Source organism: Piliocolobus tephrosceles, chromosome 7 (genome assembly GCF_002776525.5).
Source record: "Piliocolobus tephrosceles isolate RC106 chromosome 7, ASM277652v3, whole genome shotgun sequence".
NCBI classification, from domain to species: domain Eukaryota; kingdom Metazoa; phylum Chordata; class Mammalia; order Primates; family Cercopithecidae; genus Piliocolobus; species Piliocolobus tephrosceles.
This window is the reverse complement of record NC_045440.1, coordinates 101,653,128-101,673,035: the sequence shown is the minus strand read 5'-3', so window position 1 is coordinate 101,673,035 and position 19,908 is coordinate 101,653,128. Positions and strand designations below refer to the sequence as shown.

At 39.3% G+C, this 19,908-nt stretch overlaps 1 protein-coding gene across 1 annotated transcript in view; it reads right to left on the bottom strand.

The window, feature by feature from the left end:
* The window catches only part of LOC111520902 (vacuolar protein sorting-associated protein 13B), an 883,038-nt gene that overhangs the window by 310,796 nt on the left and 552,334 nt on the right, over positions 1–19,908 (bottom strand). Inside the window, exon 31 of the mRNA XM_026454936.2 lies at positions 6,704–6,907. Coding sequence (XP_026310721.1) covers positions 6,704–6,907 — 204 coding nt within the window. The remainder of the gene's footprint in view (positions 1–6,703; positions 6,908–19,908) is intronic.

Genomic DNA, 19,908 nt, shown 5'->3' with positions numbered 1-19,908 from the left:
TAGGTGCATGCCACCATGCCCTGCTAACTAAAAAAATTTTGTTGTTGAGACAAGGTCTCACTATGTTGCCTAGGCTGGTCTTAAACTCCTGGTTTCAAGCAATCCTCCCGCTTTGGCCTCTCAAAGTGTTGGGATTACAAGTATGAGCCATCGAAAGTCTGTTAATTTTTGACCACACACAGCCATCAAAAGTCTTTGTAAATTTTTGATGAGGGTGACAGGATCATTCAATGGGGAAAGCCTAGTATCTTCAGTAAATGATGACAGAACCGGAAACCCATATGTTAAAAAATGAAGTTGGACCTTTATCTCATACTGAGAGGTGACAACGTGCTAGCAGCCCTGGCTCTCGGCACCTCTTCAGCCTTGGCATCCACTGTGGCAGCGCTTGAGGAGCCCTTCAGCCCGCCACTGCACTGTAGGAGCCCCTCTCCGGGTTGGCTGAGGCCAGAGTCGGCTCCCTCTGCTTGTGGGGAGGTGTGGAGGGAGAGGTGTCCTCGGGAACTGGTGCTGCGCAGTGGCCCGCATCCAGGCCAGCACGAGTTCCGGCAGGCACTGGCCTGGCGGCCCCACACTTGCAGCCAGCGGCCGGCGCTGCTGGCCCAGGGCAGTGAGGGGCTTAACACCCGGGCCAGCAACTGCGGTGGGTGCGCCTGTTCCCCGGCAGTGCCGGCGCGCGGGGGCTGCGCTCAAGTTCTCGCCTGGGCCTCAGCTGCCTCCCCATGGGGCAGGGTTCGGGGCCTGCAGCCCACCATGCCTGAACTCCCCCCCATGGCAGTGGGCTCCCGCGCAGCCGGAGCCTCCCTGACGAGCGCCGCCCCTGCTCCGTGGCGCTTGGTCCCATGGACTGCCCAGGGGCTGAGGAGTGCGGATGCATGCGGCTGGACTGGTGGGCAGCTCCGCCATGCCCCCCGGGGGCGAGATCCACTGGCTGAAGCTGGCTGGGCTCCTGAGTCTGGTGGGGACTTGGAGAGCTTTTATGTCAGACTGAGGGATTGTAGACACACCAATCAGCACTCTAGCCCAGGGTTTGCAAGTACACCAATCAGTACTCTGATTACTTAGTATCTAGCTAACCTAGTGGGGACTTGGAGAAGCTTTAAAGTCTAGCTAAGGGATTGTAAACGCACCAATCAGCATGCTGTGTCTAGCTCAGGGTTTGTAAATACACCAATCTGTACTCTGTATCTAGCTAACCTAATGGGGACTTGGATAACTTTTCTGTTTAGCTAGAGGATTGTAAATGCACCAATCAGCACCCTGTCAAAACAGTCCAATCAGCTCTCTGTAAAGTAGACCAATCAGCTCTCTGTAAAATGGCCCAATCAGTGGGATGTGGGTGGGGCCAGATAAGGAAATAAAAACGGGCTACCGGTGCCTGCCAGCAGCAACCTGCTAGGGTGCCCTTTGACACTGTGGAAGCTTTGTTCTTTCCCTCTTTGCAATAAATCTTGCTCCTGCTCGCTGTTTGAGCCCATGCTGCCTTTATAAGCTGTAACACTCACTGGGAACGTCTGCAGCTTCACTCCTGAAGCCAGCGAGACCATGAACCCGCCGGGAAGAAGGAATAAACTCCAGACACACCATCTTTAAGAACTGTAACACTCACCATGAGGTTCTGCAGCTTCATTCTTGAAGTCAGCGAGACCAGGAACCCACCAATTCCAGACATAATACCATCAACAAAAAATTTCCATTATAAAAAAAATTTTCTAAATCATATATCTGATAAGGGTACAGCATCTGGAATAAATGAAGAACTCTTACAACTCATCAACAAGAAGTCAAGGAACTCGATTAAAAAATAGCCAAAAGGCCGGGTGCAGTGGGTCACACTGGTAATCCCAGCACATTGGGAGGCCAAGGCTGCTGGATCACTTGAGGTTAGAAGTTCGAGGCCAGCCTGGCCAACCTGATGAAACCCACCTCTACTAAAAACACAATAATTAGTAGGGCACAGTGGCAGGTGCATGTCATCCCAGGTACTTGGGAGGCTGAGGCAGGAGAATGGATTGAATCCAAGAGGCAGAGGTTACAATGGGCTGAGATCATGCCACTGCACTCTAACCTGGGTGACAGAACAAGTCTCTGTCTCAAAAAAGCATGGGGTGGGGGTGGGGGTAGGGGGGGCAAAAGACAAGCTTTTCTCCAAAGAAAATACACAGACAACAAGCACACAAAAAGCTACTTGAGGTCATTAATGATTACAGCGATGTAAGTGAAAACCACAGGATGTACCACCTCACACCCAGTAGAATGATGTGTTAGCTTACGAAACAAATAAAAAAGCAAAGAAAAGTAAGTATTAGTAAGAATGTTGAGAAACGAACCCTCAAACATTGCTGGTGGGAATATAAAATGGTACAGCCATTTTATGTTTGAAATAATTTGGCAGTTTCTCAAAAAGTTGAACATAAAATTGCCATATGACCCTGTAATTCTACTACTAGGTGTATACCCAAATATGTGAAAACAGGTACTCAAACAGGTACTTGTACAGCAATATCTATAGCAACATTATACACAGTAGCCAAAAAGCAGAAACAGCTCAAATGTCCATCAATGGATAAATGGATAGACAAATTGTAGTGTACAGATGATCCTCAACTCATAATGGGGTTATATCCTGATAAACTCATTGTAAGTTGAATGTATCATAAGTTGAGAATGTATTTAATACACTTAACCAATCAAACATCATAGCTTAGCCTAGCCTATCTAAAATGTGCTCAGAACACTACATTGGCCTCAGTTGGGCAAAATCATCTACCACAAAGCCTAGCTTGTACTAAAACACTGACTATCTCATGTAATTATTGAATACCGTACTGAAAGTGAAAACCAGAAGGGCTATACAGGTACGCAAAGTACAGTTTCTACTGATTGCACTATTATTTTTGCATCATCATAAAGTTGAAAAATCTTAAGTTGACCCATTATAAATCAGTGATCACTTATATACACACAGTGGAATATTATTTGGCTATAAAGAGAATGAAGTACTGATATATGCTACAGTTTGGATGAATATACAAAACAGTATGCTAACTGAAAGAGGCCAGATATAAAAGGTCACATATAATATGATTCTATTTATATAAAATATCCAGAATACATAAATTCATACAGACAGGATAAATCCAGATTGGTGAATTTAGAGTCAAATTGGTGGCTGCTAGGGGCTGGAAGGAGGGAGAAGGATAGAGACAAAGTGGCTACCAGGCACGGGGTTTTACTTTGGGGTGAAGAAAATGTTTTGGAACTAGACAGAGGTGGTAGTTGCTCAATATTGTAAATGCACTAAATGCCACTAAAAGTTCACCTTAAATGGTTAATTTTATGTTATGTGAATTTATCTCCAAAAATTACTAAAACACATACACAAGCCATAAGTTAAATAAATTAAAGAACAAATAGGAGAGATACCACTAAGGCTAGGTGGCCATAAAATTTCCTAGGAAAATAAGGCTCATGTTCTTTGTTATGACAGAATTTGTGATTTTTAAGACTCAATAACTTGTGACTTTTATAAGCTCGCACCTCTTAAATCTGAAAACTGTGTAAAGACAAAGAATAGAAAGACTTGAAGCTGGCTACTATCATGTGTTATTTGGAGTTTATGATTAGTGTAGTTGATGCTGTGGTGTGCCAAGATCCTCCTTTATGATGAAAATATTCACTTCCCAGCTGCCATGTAAGTTGCCTGCTGATGATTGCATAATTACATTCCTCTCTTGAAATTTACCTTGGCTGGCTGTGTGTGCTTCTTCACCCAAATTTATACCCCTTCTCAGGGGCACATTCAATCACTTGTCAGTGAAGGACTAAAATAATACATTTTATACATGGCAGTGCTATGTTCTAGGGATAAATCAATGAACATGATGGCAATGATCTCTGTCCTCCGGACCCAGAGGTAGTTATATAAGTAATTAGAATAAAATATGTTAAGTGATGTGATAAGAGCACACACAAATGGAACTTAACTTGGTCTTGTGACAGGCTCAGGGAAGGTTTCCTAGAAAACATGATGTCTACCATGATTGCATATTTAGAAAACCCCATCATCTCAGCCCAAAATCTCCTTAAGCTGATAAGCAACTTCAGCAAAAGTCTCAGGATACAAAATCAATGTGCAAAAATCACAAGCATTCCTATACACCAATAACAGAGAGCCAAATCATGAGTTAATTCCCATTCACAATTGCTACAAAGAGAATAAAATACCTAGGAATCCAACTTAGAAGGGATGTGAAGGACATCTTCAAAGAGAACTACAAACCACTGTTCAACGAAATAAAAGAGGACACGAACAAATGAAAGAACATTCCATGCTCATGGATAGGAAGAATCACTATTGTGAAAATGGCCATACTGCCCAAAGTAATTTATAGATTCAATGCCATCCCCATCAAGTTACCAATGACTTTCTTCACAGAATTGGAAAAAACTACTTTAAAGTTCATATGGAACCAAAAGAGAGCCCACAATGCCAAGACAATCTTAAGCAAAAAGAAAAAAGCTGGAGGCATCACGCTACCTGTCTTCAAACTATACTACAAGGCTACAGTAACCAAAACAGCATGCTACTGGTACCAAAACAGAGATATAGACCAATGGAACAGAACAGAGCCCTCAGAAATAACACCACACATCTAAAACCATCTGATCTTTGACAAACCTGACAAAAACAAGAAATGGAGAAAGGATTCCCTATTTAATAAATGGTGTTGGGAAAACTGTAGAAAGCTCAAACTGGATCCCTTCCTTATACCTTATACAAAGATTAATTCAAGATGTATTAAAGACTTATATGTTAGACCTAAAACCATAAAATCCCTAGAAGAAAACCTAGGCAGTACCATTCAGGACATAGGCATGGGCAAGGACTTCATGTCTAAAACACCAAAAGCAATGGCAAAACAAGCCAACATTGACAAATGGGATCTAATTAAGCTAAAGAGCTTCTGCACAGCAAAAGAAACTACCATCAGAGAGAACAGGCAACCTACAGAATGGAAGAAAATTTTTGCAATCTACCCATCTGACAAAGGGCTAATATCCAGATGTACAAAGAACAGAAACAAATTTACAAGAAAAAATCAAATAACTCTATCAAAAAGTGGGCAAAGGATATGAACAGACACTTCTCAAAAGAAGACATTTATGCAGTCAACAGACACATGAAAAAATGCTCATCATCACTGACCATCAGATAAATGCAAATCAAAACCACAATGAGATACCATCTCACACCAGTTAGAATGGCAATCATTAAAAAGTCAGGAAACAACAGGTGCTGGAGAGGATGTGGAGAAATAGGAACACTTTTACACTATGGGTGGGAGTGTAAACTAGTTCAACCATTGTGGAAGACAGTGTGGCGATTCCTCAAGGATCTAGAACTAGAAATACCATTTGTCCCAGCCATCCCATTACTGGGTACATACCCAAAGGATTATAAATCATGCTGCTATAAAGACACATGCCCTCGTATGTTTACTGCGACACTATCCACAATCACAAAGACTCAGAACCAACCCAAATGTCCATCAGTGACAGACTGGATTAAGAAAATGTGGCACATACACACCATGGAATACTATGCAGCCATAAAAAAGGATGAGTTCATGTCCTTTGTAGGGACATGGAAGAAGCTGGAAACCATCATTCTCAGCAAACTATTGCAAGAACAGAAAACCAAAGGAAAAGAAATCATTATATGAAAAAGACACATGCACACACATGTTTATAGCAGCACAATTTGCAACTGCAAAGAGATGTAAACTATCTAAGTGCCCATCAACCAATGAGTGGATAAAGAAAATGTGGTATATATACACCATGGTCTACTACTCAGCCATAAAAAGGAATGAAATAATGTCTTTTGCAGCAACTTGGATGGAACTGGTGGCCATTATTCTAAGAGAGGTAACTCAGGAATGGAAAACCAAGTATCATATATTCTCACTTATAAGTAGGAGCTAAGCTATGAGAATGCAAAGTCGTAAGAATGATATAATAGACTTTGGGGATTCGGGGGTGGGGGTGGTGAGGAAGGGGAGTGAGGGATAAAAGACTACCTATTGGGCTGAGTGTATACTACTCAGGTGATGGGTGTACCAAAATCCCAGAAATCACCCCTAAATAACTTATCCATGTACCCCAAAACTACCTGTACCCCAAAAACTGTTGAAATAAAAATAAATTTAAAAAATTATCTATGAACAAAGTTACTTTTATTTAAAGTGGATGGAAAAAACCCTAGAGCCAAAACCCTCTTGTTTTTCCCCCACACTCTAACTTAAACATAACTTTGCAGAGTATTCATTAATTTTTTCTTGTTATTATAAGCAAAAAGGAGAGGCTAAACTTCAACCAAACAATTGACCCCAAATACAACACATTTTAAGAGAAAATGTGTACCCTTTAGCCTGAAGTAGATTCTTTCAACAAATAGTAAGCTTTTTTTTATGTTAACATAATCCTAAATTTGTAATAATTTCAGTGTGACACTGGTAGGACCAGCAGGTTTCCATGCAAAATCATCAGCTACAATTACAAAATATTTTTTATGTTTGTAATGAAAAGCAGAAGCAATACCAAAATACTTAGGTTGGTTGGACATGCTAAAGATTATATCACCAACTGTTCTGGCAATGAAGTATTAGAAAGAGTAGAAAATTTCTCAATCATTTCCTACCTGCTGGCCATATTCCACTCTAGGGCTGGATTTTGAGAATTCCTTTCAGTCTCTGTTAGCACCCCTCCTGAGACACTTTCCTTCTCTGGTTTTAGTTGATCCCACTGTGCAGTACCTATATTGATAGACTGCAGGTCTATTTGGTATTGTCTGTCTTCGATTTCTGATCCAGGATCTCGAAGAATTCCTAAGTTCAAGGCTCTCCTGTAAAGGCAGTGAAAAAAACAAAAACAAAAACAAGAAAACAGATAAAATAACCATTCCATGTTTATTTTGTTCACTAACATATTGTCAATACCTTTTTTTTCACTGTGGATTACTGCTGAATAAACTGGGGCACATCTATGAAAAAGGTTTCAGAAAGTTAGCTCATATTATGACTTGAAAACATATCCAAAACTTATCACTTAGAGTAATCTACACTAGAATGACTTCTTACGTTATTCCTGGCATGTTACTCTTTTTCTAAGTACTTTCACATACATGATTTCAATCCCTGAGATGCTCTGAGGTTCTATTTTATGTCCATTTTTACCAATGAAAAAATAATTCAGAGAGTTTGAAAGACAGCTAAAGTTACAAAACCAGTATGGGACAAAACTACAACACAAATACAGGGATTGTTTGTTTGTTTACTCAAAACTCTTTCCCTTGCTAATCATCTACTTTCCTCTGAACTTTGATTTCTTGTTAGGAAAGGTAATGGAGCCTTCTTAATCTATTTCACCCCCTCAACCCTTGCTCTTCATTCTTTATATAACCCAAATGTAGTTGTTGAGAAATGACAAGGTTTCTGATGTAGAATAACAGTGAGGTTTACTGCCTCATATACAATTGGAACATACAACGTTGATCCTACTGGGTCCACTGCTAAGTAAATGAATAAAATAATCTGTAAAGCTAAATCAAAGGAAGTAAATAGATAAAGATTTTCATGAAGGTTTTAGAGTAAAATAGAAAGGCAGTAAGGTAGGGTGGGAAGCACAAAGTTTGAGAGCCAGAGAAAACTTCAGTGTGCCTGAATTTGGGACCTTTTTCTTATGTTAAGTTTTGTTGGTTCAGAAAAGTTTTAAAGTAGATGATCAAAAGAAAAATAGTATTTGGTCCCCATAAAAGTTTTTATCAGCAGAAAAGCTGAAATAACAAAGAGAATAAAAATAGCCTTACTAGTAGAAATATTTTTAAAAGTTTCAATTACAGACATTAGAAAAAATACAATTAAGTTAATTACATCAGTTGAACGCTAATTAAACTTATTATTCGGAGGTGATGGGGGGAGTGTTGGGTCCTAGTGTGAAAAGTACAGAAAAAGGCGAAATCTGATTCGGTTTATGCTTTCGTTGACTAAGAAGGTGTGGGGGTCAGAATAAGCACTCCCAGAGGCTGGTTAAATGATGATGGACAGTGAATGACTACTCAGACTCAAGAGAGCAGGTGTCTGGGCCAGCTGCTCAAGACTGGGCCAGGCAAGGTGAGGGCTGACATTAATTAATTCAAGTGAAGAGAGAAGCAAGGAGCAGACATGAGTGGAATAAGCAAGCAGCTCAGGTACTGAGACGTCACAGGGAGTTATGAACAGGGGAAAGGGGAATAGCCACTGATCAACAAGCCATAGCAGGAGTCAGAGAAAATGAGGATAATTCTCATGATTCCTGAGGTAGGAGCTGGATCTGTTTTTTCTCCTTTTTAACTTAGAAAAATTGCAGGAATGGTGACCTAAAATTTTACACAAACTCAAGAACTGCATTAGAAACAGGGCTCATAAGTGAGCCATTAATCCTTTCAATTTGCCTTAAAGAGAAAAGGAATGAATGACAGTGGGGGTTGGAAGGAGAGGCATTTTGAGAGTCTCTCTGTAGAAGAATGTTCTAGTTTCATTTAAATATTGGTGTAATTCTGTTAATTCTTTTTTTTTTTATAATTATACTTTAAGTTCTAGGGTACATGTGCATAACGTGCAGGTTTGTTACATATGTATACTTGTGCCATGTTGGTGTGCTGCACCCATCAACTCGTCATTTATATCAGGTATAACTCCCAATGCAATCCCTCCCCCCTCCCCCCTCCCCATGATAGGCCCCGGTGTGTGATGTTCCCCTTCCCGAGTCCAAGTGAGCTCATTGTTCAGTTCCCACCTATGAGTGAGAACATGCGGTGTTTGGTTTTCTCTTCTTGTGATAGTTTGCTAAGAATGATGGTTTCCAGCTGCATCCATGTCCCTACAAAGGACGCAAACTCATCCTTTTTTATGGCTGCATAGTATTCCATGGTGTATATGTGCCACATTTTCTTAATCCAGTCTGTCACTGATGGACATTTGCGTTGATTCCAAGTCTTTGCTACTGTGAATAGTGCCGTAATAAACATACGTGTGCATGTGTCTTTAAAGCAGCATGATTTATAATCCTTTGGGTATATACCCAGTAGTGGGATGGCTGGGTCATATGGTACATCTAGTTCTAGATCCTTGAGGAATTGCCATACTGTTTTCCATAATAGTTGAACTAGTTTACAATCTCATCAACAGTGTAAAAGTGTTCCTATTTCTCCACATCCTCTCCAGCACCTGTTGTTTCCTGACTTTTTAATGATTGCCATTCTAACTGGTGTGAGATGGTATCTCATTGTGGTTTTGATTTGCATTTCTCTGATGGCGAGCGATGATGAGCATTTTTTCATGTGTCTGTTGGCTGTATGAATGTCTTCTTTTGAGAAATGTCTGTTCAAATCCTTTGCCCACTTTTTGATGGGGTTGTTTGTTTTTTTCTTGTAAATTTGTTTGAGTTCTTTGTAGGTTCTGGATATCAGCACTTTGTCAGATGAGTAGATTGCAAAAATGTTCTCCCATTCTGTAGGTTGCCTGTTCACTCTGATGGTAGTTTCTTTTGCTGTGCAGAAGCTCTTTAGTTTAATGAGATCCCATTGGTCAATTTTGGCTTTTGTTGCTGTTGCTTTTGGTGTTTTAGACATGAAGTCCTTGCCCATGCCTATGTCCTGAATGGTACTACCTAGGTTTTCTTCTAGGGTTTTTATGGTATTAGGTCTAACATTTAAGTCTCTAATCCATCTTGAATTAATTTTCATATAAGGAGTAAGGAAAGGATCCAGTTTCAGCTTTCTACTTACAGCTAGCCAATTTTCCCAGCACCATTTATTAAATAGGGAATCCTTTCCCCATTTCTTGTTTCTCTCAGGTTTGTCAAAGATCAGATGGCAGTGGATGTGTAGTATTATTTCTGAGGACTCTGTTCTGTTCCATTGGTCTATATCTCTGTTTTGGTACCAGTACCATGCTGTTTTGGTTACTGTAGCCTTGTAGTATAGTTTGAAGTCAGGTAGCGTGATGCCTCCAGCTTTGTTCTTTTGACTTAGGATTGTCTTGGCAATGCGGGCTCTTTTTTGGTTCCATATGAACTTTAAAGCAGTTTTTTCCAATTCTGTGAGGAAACTCATTGGTAGCTTGATGGGGATGGCATTGAATCTATAAATAACCTTGGGCAGTATGGCCATTTTCATGATATTGATTCTTCCTATCCATGAGCATGGTATGTTCTTCCATTTGTTTGTATCCTCTTTTATTTCACTGAGCAGTGGTTTGTAGTTTTCCTTGAAGAGGTCCTTTACATCCCTTGTAAGTTGGATTCCTAGGTATTTTATTCTCTTTGAAGCAATTGTGAATGGAAGTTCATTCCTGATTTGGCTCTCTGTTTGTCTGTTACTGGTGTATAAGAATGCTTGTGATTTTTGCACATTAATTTTGTATCCTGAGACTTTGCTGAAGTTGCTTATCAGCTTAAGGAGATTTTGGGCTGAGACAATGGGGTTTTCTAAATATACAATCATGTCATCTGCAAACAGGGACAATTTGACGTCTTCTTTTCCTAACTGAATACTCTTTATTTCTTTCTCTTGCCTGATTGCCCTAGCCAGACCTTCCAACACTAGGTTTAATAGGAGTGGTGAGAGAGGGCATCCCTGTCTTGTGCCAGTTTTCAAAGGGAATTTTTCTAGTTTTTGCCCATTCAGTATGATATTGGCTGTGGGTTTGTCATAAATAGCTCTTATTATTTTGAGGTACGTTCCATCAATACCAAATTTATTGAGCGTTTTTAGCATGAAGGGCTGTTGAATTTTGTCAAAAGCCTTTTCTGCATCTATTCAGATAATCATGTGGTTCTTGTCTTTGGTTCTGTTTATATGCTGGATTATGTTTACTGATTTGCGAATGCTGAACCAGCCTTGCATGCAAGGGATGAAGCCCACTTGATCATGGTGGATAAGCTTTTTGATGTGCTGCTGAATCCGTTTTGCCAGTATTTTATTGAGGATTTTTGCATCGATGTTCATCAGGGATATTGGTCTAAAATTCTCTCTTATTGTTGTGTCTCTGCCAGGCTTTGGTATCAGGATGATGTTGACTTCATAAAATGAGTTAGGGAGGATTTCCTCTTTTTCTATTGATTGGAATAGTTTCAGAAGGAATGGTACCAGCTCCTCCTTGTACCTCTGGTAGAATTTAGCTGTGAATCTATCTGGTCCTGGACTTTTTTTGGTTGGTAGGCTATTAATTATTGCCTCAATTTCAGAGCCTGCTATTGGTCTATTTAGGGATTCAACTTCTTCCTGGTTTAGTCTTGGAAGAGTGTAAGTGTCCAGGAAATTATCCATTTCTTCTAGATTTTCTAGTTGATTTGCGTAGAGGTGTTTATAGTATTCTCTGATGGTAGAGAATTTTGTATTTCTGTGGGGTCGGTGGTGATATCCCCTTTATCATTTTTTATTGCGTCTATTTGATTCTTCTCTCTTTTCTTCTTTATTAGTCTTGCTAGCGGTCTGTCAATTTTGTTGATCTTTTGAAAAAACCAGCTCCTGGATTCATTGATTTTTTGGAGGGTTTTTTGTGTCTCTATCTCCTTCAGTTCTGTTCTGATCTTAGTTATTTCTTGCCTTCTGCTAGCTTTTGAATGTGTTTGCTCTTGCCTCTCTAGTTCTTTTAATTGTGATGTTAGAGTGTCAATTTTAGATCTTTCCAGCTTTCTCTTGTGGGCATTTAGTGCTATAAATTTCACTCTACACACTGCTTTAAATGTGTCCCAGAGATTCTGGTATGTTGTATCTTTGTTCTCATTGGTTTCAAAGAATATCTTTATTTCTGCCTTCATTTCGTTATGTACCCAGTAGTCATTCAGGAGCAGGTTGTTCAGTTTCCATGTAGTTGAGTGGTTTTGATTGAGTTTTTTAGCCCTGAGTTCTCGTTTGATTGCACTGTGGTCTGAGAGACAGTTTGTTATAATTTCTGTTCTTTTACATTTGCTGAGGACTGCTTTACTTCCAATTATGTGGTCAATTTTGGAATAAGTGCGATGTGGTGCTGAGAAAAATGTATATTCTGTTGATTTGGGGTGGAGAGTTCTATAGATGTCTATTAGGTCCGCTTGGTGCAGAGATGAGTTCAATTCCTGGATATCCTTGTTAACTTTCTGTCTCGTTGATCTGTCTAATGTTGACAGTGCAGTGTTGAAGTCTCCCATTATTATTGTATGGGAGTCTAAGTCTCTTTGTAAGTCTCTAAGGACTTGCTTTATGAATCTGGGTGCTCCTGTATTGTATTGGGTGCATATATATTTAGGATAGTTAGCTCTTCCTGTTGAATTGATTCCTTTACCATTATGTAATGGCCTTCTTTGTCTCTTTTGATCTTTGATGGTTTAAAGTCTGTTTTATCAGAGACTAGGATTGCAACCCCTGCTTTTTTTTGTTCTCCATTTGCTTGGTAGATCTTCCTCCATCCCTTTATTTTGAGCCTATGTATGTCTCTGCATGTGAGATGGGTCTCCTGAAGACAGCAGACTGATGGGTCTTGACTCTTTATCCAGTTTGCCAGTCTGTGTCTTTTAATTGGAGCATTTAGTCCATTTACATTTAAGGTTAATATTGTTATGTGTGAACTTGATCCTGCCATTATGATATTAACTGGTTATTTTGCTCGTTAGTTGATGCAGTTTCTTCCTAGCCTCGATGGTCTTTACATTTTGGCATGTTTTTGCAATGGCTGGTACCTGTTGTTCCTTTCCATGTTTAGGGCTTCCTTCAGGGTCTCTTGTAAGGCAGGCCTGGTGGTGACAAAATCTCTAAGCATTTGCTTGTCTTTAAGGGATTTTATTTCTCCTTCACTTATGAAACTTGGTTTGGCTGGATATGAAATTCTGGGTTGAAAATTCTTTTCTTTAAGAATGTTGAATATTGGCCCCTACTCTCTTGTGGCTTGTAGAGTTTCTGCCGAGAGATCTGCTGTTAGTCTGATGGGCTTCCCTTTTAGGGTAATACGACCTTTCTCTCTGGCTGCCCTTAACATTTTTTCCTTCATTTCAACTTTGGTGAATCTGGCAATTATGTGTCTTGGAGTTGCTCTTCTGGAGGAGTATCTTTGTGGCGTTCTCTGTATTTCCTGAATTTGAATGTTGGCCTGCCCTACTAGGTTGGGGAAGTTCTCCTGGATGATATCCTGAAGAGTGTTTTCCAATTTGGTTCCATTTTCCCCCTCACTTTCAGGCACCCCAATGAGACGTAGATTTGGTCTTTTTACATAATCCCATACTTCTTGCAGGCTTTGTTCATTTCTTTTTCTTCTTTTTTCTTTTGGTTTTTCTTCTCGCTTCATTTCATTCATTTGATCCTCCATCGCTGATACTCTTTCTTCCAGTTGATCGAGTCGGTTACTGAAGCTTGTGTATTTGTCACGTATTTCTCGTGTCATGGTTTTCATCTCTGTCGTTTCGTTTATGACCTTTTCTGCATTAATTATTCTAGCTGTCAATTCTTCCACTCTTTTTTCAAGATTTTTAGTTTCTTTGCACTGGGTACGTAATTCCTCCTTTAGCTCTGAGAAGTTTGATGGACTGAAGCCTTCTTCTCTCATCTCGTCAAAGTCATTTTCTGATCAGCTTCGATCCGTTGCTGGCGATGAGCTGCGCTCCTTTGCAGGGGGAGATTTTTTGAATTTCTAGCTTTTCTGCCCTGCTTTTTTCCCATCTTTGTGGTTTTATCTGCCTCTGGTCTTTGATGATGGTGACGTACTGATGGGGTTTTGGTATAGGTGTCCTTCCTGTTTGATAGTTTTCCTTCTAATAGTCAGGACCCTCAGCTTCAGGTCTGTTGGAGATTGCTTGAGGTCCACTCCAGACCCTGTTTGCCTGGGTATCAGCAGCAGAGGTTGCAGAAGATAGAATAATGCTGAACAGTGAGTGTACCTGTCTGATTCTTACTTTGGAAGCTTCCTCTCAGGGGTGTACTCCACCCTGTGAGGTGTGGGGTGTTGGACTGCCCCTAGTGGGGGATGTCTCCCAGTTAGGCTACTCAGGGGTCAGGGACCCACTTGAGCAGGCAGACTGCCCCTTCTCAGATCTCAACCTCCGTGTGGGGAGATCCATTGCTCTCTTCAAAGCTGTCAGAGTCGTTTCCGTCTGCAGAGGTTTCTTCTACTTTTTTTGTTGTTGTTTAGCTGTGCCCTGTCCCCAGAGGTGGAGTCTACAGAGACAGGCAGGTTTCCTTGAGCTGCTGTGAGCTCCACCCAGTTCAAGCTTCCCAGTGGCTTTGTTTACCTACTTAAGCCGCAGCAATGGTGGGAGCCCTCCCCCAGCCTCGCTGCTGCCTTGCGGTTAGATTGCAGACTGCTGTGCTAGCAATCAGGGAGGCTCTGTGGCCGTGGGACCTTCCCGGCCAGGTGTGTAATATAATCTCCTGGTGTGCCCGTTTGCTTAAAGCGCAGTATTGGGGTGGGAGTTACCCGATTTTCCAGGTGTTGTGTGTCTCAGTTCCCCTGGCTAGGAAAAGGGATTCCCTTCCCCCTTGCGCTTCCCAGGTGAGGCGATGCCTCGCCCTGCTTCAGCTCTCGCTGGTCAGGCTGCAGCAACTGACCAGCACCGATTGTCTGGCACTCCCTGGTGAGATAACCCCAGTACCTCAGTTGAAAATGCAGAAATCACCGGTCTTCTGTGTCGCTCGCGCTGAGAGTTGTAGACTGGAGCTGTTCCTATTCGGCCATCTTGCTCCACTCCCCCAATTCTGTTAATTCTTAAAAGGCCCAGCTCAGCTATCACTTTTTTTATGAAGCCTTTCCTGATCACCCTTCCTCCAAACTCCCTCATTCCCAAATCTGTGTTCTTAGGGTCTCTCTATACTTGTAAATACAATAATACCACATTGACTTATCAGTCTCCCAAATATGCCACACGTTTCTTGAAGTCAGGAACTATCTATACTATCTAGCAATAGGTAAATGCTGTTTCAATTCACTGATGTGAACTGACATAAATCTTTACAAATCTCAGGTGGAGAACATATCTGTACATAGCAATAAGAGCACATAGTCTTTAAAACACTAAGCTTTTGAATCAGGGCCACATAAATTCTGATCGTCAGCAGATATCTGAGGCAGTTAATGGCCTATTTCTCTAGATTATTACTCCCCATATAAACATTACTTTTACTTATTTTAAAACAGCCAATGCTCTCTACATTTTAAATAAACTCCCTAAACATATTTTTAAGGTGAACTAAAATACTTTAAGAATACTTTTGAAGGAAAAAAAAACGAAAACAAAATTAGTGCTGAATTAAAAGACAAATCAACCTAATCCCAATGTAAACAACCATTTTCCTATTTCCCTTGACACATTGAAAAACTGTATAAGTACAAGATTACAATTACAAAAACACCGAGTTTCATCCAAGTTTTTCATTGAATTCAGGCTTGAAATTTCCCATTTTTTTTGGGGGGGGGGCTTAAATTAAGCTATATTTCTCCTGTCATCATTTGTCGGAAAAAAACATGATTTCCTGCACGTTATTCTTCCCTATGTAAAAATACTTTCTATTTTGAGTGATAGCCAGATACTTCCAAAAATGGTAATTTTCAAATTTAAAACTTTTAGGCGGCCGGGCACGGTGGCTCACGCCTATAATCCCAGCACTTTGGGAGGCCGAGGCGGGCGGATCACGAGGTCAGGAGATCAAGACCACAGGGAAACCCCGTCTCTACTAAAAATACAAAAAATTAGCTGGGCGTGGTCACGGGCGCCTGTAGTCCCAGCTACTCGGGAGGCTGAGGCAGAAGAATGGCGTGAACCCAGGAGGCGGAGCTTGCAGTGAGCCGAGATCACGCCACTGCACTCTAGCCTGGGCGACAGAGCTAGACTCTGTCTCAAAACAAAACAAAACAAAAAAAAAAAACTTTTAGGGATCAGGATTAGTACTTCTATATTTTTTCTTATTGCTTGCTTTTAAAATTAAATTATATATTTGATATATTGACATATATGTGACATATTTGATTTGAAAAAATTCAGAGTAATTTATAATATTTGAGGATATAAATCCAACTTAAAAGTTAATTGCAAAACATTTCAAATCTCAGCTGGGGAAAGTAGGATAAGCAGCTGATTTATGTGAGTTTTAGCCTGAGACTTTCCAATGATCATGAGCTTGCAGAAATTATTTAACTTCCCTGTGCTTTAGTTATTTTGGTATAAGGACTATTATAAAGATAAATAAAATATATGTGTAATTGAAAAACTATTCATAAAGTACCTTATAAGTTTTATGACTATTATGGAAGTATATTATCTTATATGATTTTGAATGAACAGCATATTTAAATCACCAACTAATCACAAATGCACAAGTATCAAGATAAAACCAAATCCACTTCTCTATGAATGAACTGCAAAGAAAATGATACAGATAAATGTTCCTTAACATTCCTACTATCACCTATTTCTGAATATGGCATATTAGAAACTCTGAATGAAACTCCTAGCTCTAATAACCAAATTGCTTTAAAAAAAATTTAAAGTATTTTTTCAGACACATCCTGGAGCCAACACCAATAACAGAATAACAGAAACTGGAATGTCTTCCAAATAATGTGAAACCAGGAACCATGATAAATAAGCACCTGCCAAAGCTGACTTTTACTCTACAGTTTTCTGCTAAATCCTGCAGACACTGATTTTCTGCTCTGTTAACTGCACAGGAGGAGAGGAAGCTCAGGGTTCACGCAAATGATCAATCTGTTTAATAGAAGACAATTCACGTAAAGCTGAGATTACCACGGGTCACCAGCAGTGAAAGGGTGAATTAGAAAGAGCACTTCTAGGGAGCTCTGTGGTGATAGGACAGTTCTGTATCTTGATTGTGATGGTGGTTACATGAATCTACATGTGAAAAAATTACACAGAGCACTATATACATTAACACAAATAAGTGCATGTAAAACTGGCAGAATCTGAATACAACTGTGTATTGATTGCACTGATGTCAACTTCCTGGTCTTGATATTGTACTATAGTTATACAAGACGTTTCTATTGAGAGAAACTGGGTAAAGTGCACACAGGACTTCTCCAGATATTTTTTGTAATTCTTTATGAATCTATATTTCAAAATATATTTTTAAAGCAACAGTCCTCCTCATGCTCATGTAGAAACAGACAAGGCAATTTATCAACTTAACTGTCTTTATCTTACTAATGGGTAAAGAGGAAAACAAACAAACAAACAAACACAAAACCCAAACCAAAAAACAATGCTCCAAGATTTTGCAATCATGAGCCAGCACTTGGAAGTTTGGGTCTCAAATATGTGATGAACAAAAAATTCAGTCTGGAGAGTCTTGCTCCAGGTAGACAGTGTTGCCAGATGACAGGCAAAGGCAAAAGTAAAAGCACAATCTCTTGGGATGAAATCAGTTTCAACTCAAAGCTCTTCCACAGATCAGGTTCCAAGTGAAATGAGACACTCACAGACAAAATTCACAATTCACACAACAGCAGAAGCAATGGACAGACTAGCAAATATAAAATATAAAATAATTATTTAAAAAGTAAAAAAGCATCTTCAAAATATGAGCAGGGAACAAGACTTTAATAGGAACCATGTAGAACTACAAATGAGAAAAAACAAACTCAAGCAGGCCCAGCTTGAGTGATAGTGAATTAAAAGAAAGATCCAATGAAATCCAGAATGTAATCCAAAGAGACAAGGAAATACTACAAATGAAAGGTTAAGATTCGTGGAGAATAGAGACAGAAAGTCTAAAAATTGCTTAATTAAAGCTTGAGGGAGGTAATACACAGAACAAGGAGGAGGCAATATTTGAAGAGAGAATATCTGAGAATTATTCCACAATTATTGAAAAATGCCAAGTCCGAAATCCAGGCAGCCCAAAGTATCCCAAGAAATAATCACTAGGAAGACATTGGTAAATATATGAGTCAGTCTAAACAAATATTATGTTTAAATTAATAATACTGATGTCTAAATTGTGATGAGAAAATAGGCCAAAAATAAGACACAGGAAAATAATAGTATATAAATAACGGGACCAGATAATTTGACATAAAATGTTCTAACTTTCTTATATTGTTGAAGAAGAAAAAGATATTAACTTCAGACTTTTGTTAAGTACATATGTTAACATTGCTAGAGTAGCCACTAAAATAACAGATATGGAACACATAACTTCCAAATAAATGAAAATTAGAATGTCAGAAATGAAAAACCAAAGTTGGGCAAGTAGAAAGCACATAAGAAGAAGATACAAATAAAAATCCCAACATAATAATCAGCATCAATATAGATAATGTAAACTCTCCCATTGAAAGATAAAAACTGTCAGATGGCATTCAATAAATCACAGTTAATATTCTGTTTTTTATGAGACACACCTGAAACTTCAGGGCACAGAAAGAGTCAACAAATGGAAAAATATATACTAAGCAAACATTTGACAAAAAACTTAAGTAATTATATTTACATTATATTATACAAGAAACACTTTAACTCTATTTAAAAACAGAGTTACTGCCTGAAGACAAAAGATTCAGTACATTTGGAGGTTAAGACAATTCTAAATTTAAGATCCTCAAAACATATGAAAGAAAAACTGATAGCTCTACAAGGAGAAACTGACAAATCTGTCATCGATGGTGGAATACTTTAACCCTCTAAGCAGATAAGAAAAAAATACAGAAAAATTGAAAACTATAGTATGTGTGATGAGGTGAACATTTACAGAACACAGTATCTGACAACTGGAGAATACATATTTTTCTCAAGCACACAGGAACATTTATAAAATCCAACCACTTGCTAGGCCATTAAGCTAGCCTCAGTACATTTCAGTGAATTAGTATCATATAGACTGTATCCTCTGAGCACAATACAATTCAGTTAGATATTTTATTAAAGAAGAGAATTCACAAAATTGCCTATGTTTAAAAATTTTAAAACACACTTCTAAATTACTAATCCACTGGTCCAAAAAATCATAATAAAAGTTAATACTTAAAAGCAAATGTTATGCATTAAACATTGTAGGATGCCGCTCAAATGGCACTTACAGGAAAATTTATTGTCTAAAATACTAGTTTTAGCAAATAATAAAGGCTCGATAAGCTGAACATAAAAAGTAGAATAAACTAAAAGAAAGAGGGAAGGATATAGAGCATAATAAAAAAGAGAGAAGATCAACAAAGCCAAAAATAGACAAATTTCTAGCATTAAAGGGGAAAAAAGATAAAGATAGAAGGCAAAATAAACTATATTTGCAAGAAAAAAGGAAACATAACTAGGATGTTGTGAAGATTACACAGATAGTTAAATGAACAGGAAGATTTATAGAGACAAAGATTTTATGACTTACTATGGAAAAAAAACAAAAAACAAAAACAACTCTCCTAGTCGTCACTGTCCCTAGAAGATATTTCTATTAATATAGTGTCCTCTAATTTCTTCTACAAAATACAACATTACTTCTTCTACAGCTCTTTTTCTACATGAAAATGACTCTATTTTAAAACCATATTGTGGGCCGGGCGCGGTGGCTCAAGCCTGTAATCCCAGCACTTTGGGAGGCCGAGACGGGCGGATCACGAGGTCAGGAGATCGAGATCATCCTGGCTAACACGGTGAAACCCCGTCTCTACTAAAAAAAAATACAAAAAACTAGCCGGGCGAGGTGGCGGGCGCCTGTAGTCCCAGCTACTCGGGAGGCTGAGGCAGGAGAATGGCGTAAACCAGGCAGGCGGAGCTTGCGGTGAGCTGAGATCTGGCCACTGCACTCCAGCCTGGGTCACAGAGCAAGACTCCGTCTCAAAATAAATAAATAAATAAATAAATAAATAAATAAATAAATAAATAAATAAA